Source organism: Gaeumannomyces tritici (assembly GCF_000145635.1).
Source record: "Gaeumannomyces tritici R3-111a-1 unplaced genomic scaffold supercont2.7, whole genome shotgun sequence".
NCBI lineage: Eukaryota > Fungi > Ascomycota > Sordariomycetes > Magnaporthales > Magnaporthaceae > Gaeumannomyces > Gaeumannomyces tritici.
The window spans coordinates 1,489,575-1,495,010 of record NW_008804551.1 but is presented as its reverse complement, the minus strand read 5'-3'; the positions used below and the strand labels follow the sequence as shown (position 1 = coordinate 1,495,010).

The 5,436-nt window shown below is 56.2% G+C and overlaps 2 protein-coding genes across 2 annotated transcripts; one reads left to right on the top strand and one right to left on the bottom strand.

Annotated features, from left to right (window-relative positions):
* Nucleotides 1–3,641: 3,641 nt before the first annotated feature.
* Nucleotides 3,642–4,013, top strand: GGTG_11817 (hypothetical protein; the record flags this gene model as incomplete). The annotated part of the gene is made up of 1 exon (XM_009229708.1): nucleotides 3,642–4,013. The coding sequence occupies one exon, from the start codon at nucleotides 3,642–3,644 to the stop codon at nucleotides 4,011–4,013; it is 372 nt and encodes a 123-aa protein (XP_009227972.1).
* Nucleotides 4,014–4,351: 338 nt separating this feature from the next.
* GGTG_11816 (hypothetical protein) lies at nucleotides 4,352–5,166 on the bottom strand (the record flags this gene model as incomplete). Its single annotated transcript, XM_009229707.1, has 2 exons — nucleotides 4,352–4,963; nucleotides 5,059–5,166. 2 exons carry the CDS (start codon nucleotides 5,164–5,166, stop codon nucleotides 4,352–4,354), a joined length of 720 nt encoding a protein of 239 aa, XP_009227971.1.
* Nucleotides 5,167–5,436: the final 270 nt, after the last annotated feature.

The following is a 5,436-nucleotide window of genomic DNA, read 5'->3' as shown; positions in this document are numbered from 1 at the left end:
TTTTTTTTTTTTTGGAGAAGCTCTTTTCAGGGCTAGCGTAACGTTCCGACAAAACCTGGTACGCAGCTTTGATGCCGGAGAAGCCTTCGCGAGACAGTGGCCCGGCCCTTGGGATTTGGCGACGTGGGAATAAGCATTCCGTCCCAACATGCCGCGGATACACGACTCGGCCCTGGCGGTAGGCATCAGCAAACTTTGTCAGGAAGCGACCCCACGGTGATTTACACGAGGCCCCTGAAAACGTCACAACCTCGTTGAAACAGAAAACACCGTTTGTCAAAACGCGCGGCGAGGCCCGCAGCTGGCCAAGGGCACTTCTTTCGTCCAAGCCCACCGAGCGAGAAGAGAGTCAGGCAGGCCCTGACACCGTACTGAGTTTTGGCGGTTTAATCCTCCCTTGGAGACGGCAGGTTGGTTCCACGCACTTAGAGAGAAGTATTCTCGATCCTCCTTTGCAATGATTCGCGTTTAAAGGTAGCTCTATGAAACACAGAAAAAGCTCGAACCTGCCTAGATCGTGTCATCGGGGTTGATATTAATAGAATTGGAACTGTTTTCGTCTTACTGGAGGACGTGGGCATGGAGCTTTGACGCTCTTCCTCCGTGTCAAACTTTGAGGCCTATCCTAGAATTCCCCACCTGCCGAGGGCAAGGCTGCTGGGGTTGGCCCGATACCCTTGGTTCAATGGCGAATACTAGCAGGAGGCCACCGGCACGTATCTCGGCTATCTCTTCGCATGGACTGCACGAAACGAAAGGTGCCGGTTGGCCCGCGCTTGAGTTCAATGTTGCTCCTTGTGTTCTGTGCTGAAAGGCGACGGACACCCCACCAACAAACAGGCTGGGATGTGGCTGCAAAAGTGCGGGCCAGCTGTCAGCCACAAGCCAAGGCTGCCCCTCGCACGGCCAAAGCCTTGTTTCAACCATGGATTCTCACTTGCATCACGTTTTCCTTGTAGAGAATGGTCACATCACCACCTGAAGCCACCGTAATCCAAGGTCTCTGTGCGTATGTGTATGGAATTTGTTTGATCGGGTTGCGCCGCCCACGGAGTGTAATTGCACCCAACCCAAGGCGTGAGCGTGTCAGTGTCGCACCTTTTTTTGCCCCTACGACGTGTTGCCCGCAGTTTTGTGCACCACATTGTGCCCTCTCGGATGGCGTGGTGACGCACGCACAACCATGGGCATGCAAGCCGCCGTATTTTATCCCGCTATTCCTCTCGGATGGGGGTGTGCCGTTGTCGGACACGGGGCTCGGCGCAGGACACCGCCACTTTGGGCTCGCTGGGCTTCTTTTTTTCCTTCGCCCCGACGCGAGGAAGCGGGCGCGCGCGGGATTAGACTGGCCCAGTCGATGCGCTGTCTGGCGCCCGTGGATGCCTGGCCTTTGTTCCTGCGTCTGCAGACAACGTGCACAACCCACGGGCCCAGGATTTGCCAGGCACCACCCAGGCAAAGGGCAGCGAAAAAGAAGGCCCCTGGTCGGTCCCCACCGATCTTCGGGCCTTGACGGGGGCTGGTCTAGCCCAAGCAATCAAGGAGAGGAGGGGAAAGAGGCAAAAATGAGAAGTTTTTTTTTTTTTTTTTTGCGTGCACCGGCCGACGGGAGCAAAAGCTAATGGCCGGTGAAAGAAATAGCGATCTCCATATAGATCTCTCCACGTCTTGGCCGTTTGGTTGGTGGCGCAGAAGGTTGAAGACGGGGAGAAAGAAACATTGCGCTTGCGAGCGGCGCAAAGAAGCGTCATCCCTCCCTCCCTTTGTGTCAGTTCCCCAGGCAATGGCCCCCGGATTGAAACCAGGGGCCGGCGCAAAGAGCAGACAAAAAATAAAAAATAAAAATAAAAATGAGCGCAGGTGATTGGACGGCGGCCAGGCACACACGCAAAGCCGGCAGAGAAGGCCTGGGATCAAGCGATTTGTCGCCAATCAAGGTGGTGGCCTCCTGAAACATGGCGGCCAATTGACCATGGGGAAATTGGGCAATCTGTGATCTGATCGCGCCTGATCCATCGGACGGGGTGTCCCCATTTTCCCAAGGCGCCAAAGGCGACATCAATTTAATTCGGCATTTTACCATCAGCACGCACGCCTGGAGCCGAACGGCGGGGAAGGCGGGAATGCCATCATCTGGAATGATTCCATCAAGATTACGCGACCAAAGAAAAGAAACCGCGCAAACCTGGCCGCCCGACGTGCGTATCTTTACCACGGCCATGAAATCCCTCCCCCGCCGTGGCGGTAACACATCATTGTCCTGGACACGAAGCGTAAAGGTTGGCGCGCGACGGACAGCTCGAAGCGCGCAGAGAGGTGGACGAACCGGCGCGAGAAAAAGAGGACACAAAATCACTCGGCGTCCAGGTGCGCTAGACCAAGAAGGGCGATTCTCTAACGCATCACTTCCAAACCAGATCCGCTTTGTGGATAGGAAGGCCCCAGAAAAGGCGCGCTGCTTTGTGCCGAGCCTGTAATTTCCGGGCGAGGTACAGAAGAAGAAGGTTCACGGTACGTTTTGGCTAGCGGCTCTCCGGCGGGTGTCAATGCTCATTTCCCGTGCACGCGCCAAGTAGACGCTACATCCAAACGGAGGCCTTTGGTCTGTGCAGGAAGCGGTGGGTCGGCGCTGAGCATTGCAAGGCGCTCCCAAGGCTCACCGGCTCCCCACCCGCACGCTCCACACCAGCGACAGCGAGTGAAGATCGCACCCACACACGCGAGAGAAAAAAAGCACGCTTCCAAAACAGGCAAGGCGCGCCAGCGCAGGTACCCGGACTAAAAAAGCGCAACGGAGGACGTGTGTGGGTGGGATTGGGGAGGGACGCCACAACTGGGCCGCTGTGCCTGGCGGCAACGTCGCATTGGGGGCCCGTTCTGTGGAACGCGACGGACGTCCAGTGACGACGATTGGGGGAGCCAGGGAGGGACCAGGCCAGGCACGGCAGAGGGTCGACGACAAGGGTCCACGGCTGACGATGAGAGGAGGGCCTTCCCACGGGGCCGCATCCCCACCCGCCCGTCCCTTTGTGTCACTGCCCTGCGCTGCCGGCGCCGCCCACCCACACGTCTTTTTCTTTTAATCTCGGCTGGGGGTCGTCGCATGCGGTCCCCCATCCATCCCATCGTGAGATATTGCTGCACATCCCCCGCTCTCTGTTCCTGACCTGCTTTCTCCCTCCTTTTCTATCACAACCACCACCTCGCTCACTCTTGTCGCCAGTCGCACAACCAGTCCGCACAACCACACACAGGCTTCGTTGGCAAAGTCTACTACCAGTCACCATCGTTTGACCCTGAAGCGCTAGCACTCTCAGGTCGACCTTTATTCTCGCGTTATTTCGAAGCAGCCCTGCGCACGAGCCTAGAGCGTTTGTTGCCCACCGAAAAAAGAGAATCGCTTCTTGACGAACGTAGACCTTCTTTGCGCCGCTTAGGAAAGAAAGAGAACGGGAAATCCAAAAATAGGACAAGGAAAGCACACCGTGGACGACCTCGATCGACAAACAAAGCCACACAGTGACAACAAAAGGACCTCGATATCCTCATTATCGAAGCCCACCCGCGCAACGAAACCGCATCGCATCGTGAACCGCACTCGCTTCAGCTTCAGCTCAGCATCCTCTCGCACAAACGTAAAAATGCACTTCAACACGATACTCGCCGCCCTGGCTCTGCCCCTTCTGGCAGTCAGCGCGCAGTCGTCGGACTCGAGCCAGACCACGACCATGACCTCGACCGCTACCATGACCCGCACCATCAGGATGGAGCGCGTCGTCGCAACCACCACCGTCGGCGGGTACGGCAACTCGACCGCCCTCCTGCCGACGGGCACCGGCAGCGGCACCGGCGTCACCCGCCTGCCGTCCACCACCGCCGGCACCACCGCCTCCCAGTCGCCCATCACGCCCGCCGTCCCCACGGGCAACAGCAGCTCGGGCGCCGCGTCGCTGGGCGCTGCCAACCTGGCCGCCCTCGGCGTCGCCGGCATCGTCGCCGCTGCGCTGCTGTAAGCGCCTCGCGTCGCATACCATCGCATCGCCATTATACCAAGTGCGCGCGCGCATCTTGCACACACAGCGTCTCGCGCGCACACCCACATACCACAACCGTCACTCTCCTTTCTCTGGCGCATCAGCATTTCTTCTGCGGGTTCTTGGTTTTTCACTCACCCCATTCACGACGATGAACGACAATACGACGGCGGCAACCCTCCCGGCCCTAACCAAGCTTTACAAACTTTATTCACTTTTCAACGGTCGGCCTCGCTAGCACTGTGGCGCGTGCCGCCGCCATGAAACAATTATCGGAGCGAGGGGGCGGGGTTATCCTTTTGCATGCCTCGCTCCCTTCATGTCCTCAACATGCCTCCCCTCTTCGCTTTTGACGCAGGGGACTGGAAAGAAAAAGCTCTTTGTCTTGCGCATATTTCTCCTTCGCATTCGACTTTGCATTGACGCCAGACAATGCGTGGCCGGCCCGAACCACACCTCGTTGCTTGGCCACCGTTGTCTTGGTTTTCACTTGTCCATCTCCTTCGTTCTCGCAGCGAGCTTGGCAACGTTCCCCGAAGCCTTGCCCGCCTGGCAGGAACCACATCCTTATTCCTGACCGGCGTTGTTCCCGTTTGACGCCCTTCAACCATAACAAACCCTTTTATCACCCAGATGCGCACCATAAATGGATCGCTGCAACTTTGCCTCTTTTTGGCTCTTTTTCTTCGAACCATCGTGGGATACAACCATCTACCCCCTCCGCCGTTTATTGATACCCCCTTGTCCCATCTCTCCTCCGCCGCCACAACCTCCCCCGGCAAACGCTGCCGCCCCCTCGCCTTCTGGAAGTCGCTTTGCTCTCCTCGCCACTTCCTCGGTTCCAGCGCCGGGAAACGGTTGTCGAGAGGGAAGAAACCTTCTATTCTCCTGTACCCTATTCTCAAATACCTCTTCGCTTCTGCTCTCCGCTTCATCCCTGTCCAATATTCGGGCATTTGTTACGTTCCTATCTTCGATTCTTTGCAATCTAGTTGCTCCTTTTATTTCTTTTGTGGTGAGATACCTGGTTGACTTTTTGTTCGTTGTCGGCTGTCCACTCGGACAGCCGCGTCGTGAACGTCGTCCCTTTGAGGAGGTTCATGTTTTCATTCTCCATAGCAAAATCAGACATTTTTGCGTCTTAACGAAAGCCGTGCCTTATTCCATGCGATTTGATGTGATTGCGCTCGTCATTGAGACGGGCACGCCCACCAAAAAAAAGACGGCAGTCTTACAAGTGGCCCCAAAGATCAAGTGAAATTGTTAGTGCTATAAACTTCCCTGCACTTACTCCTTTTCCTATTATTAGTCACATTATTATTTTTAATTTTTCCTTATTTTTCCTTTTATTTCCAGTTCCGTACCGATTCCTGTTCAACGATCGTTGCCAATGATACCGACA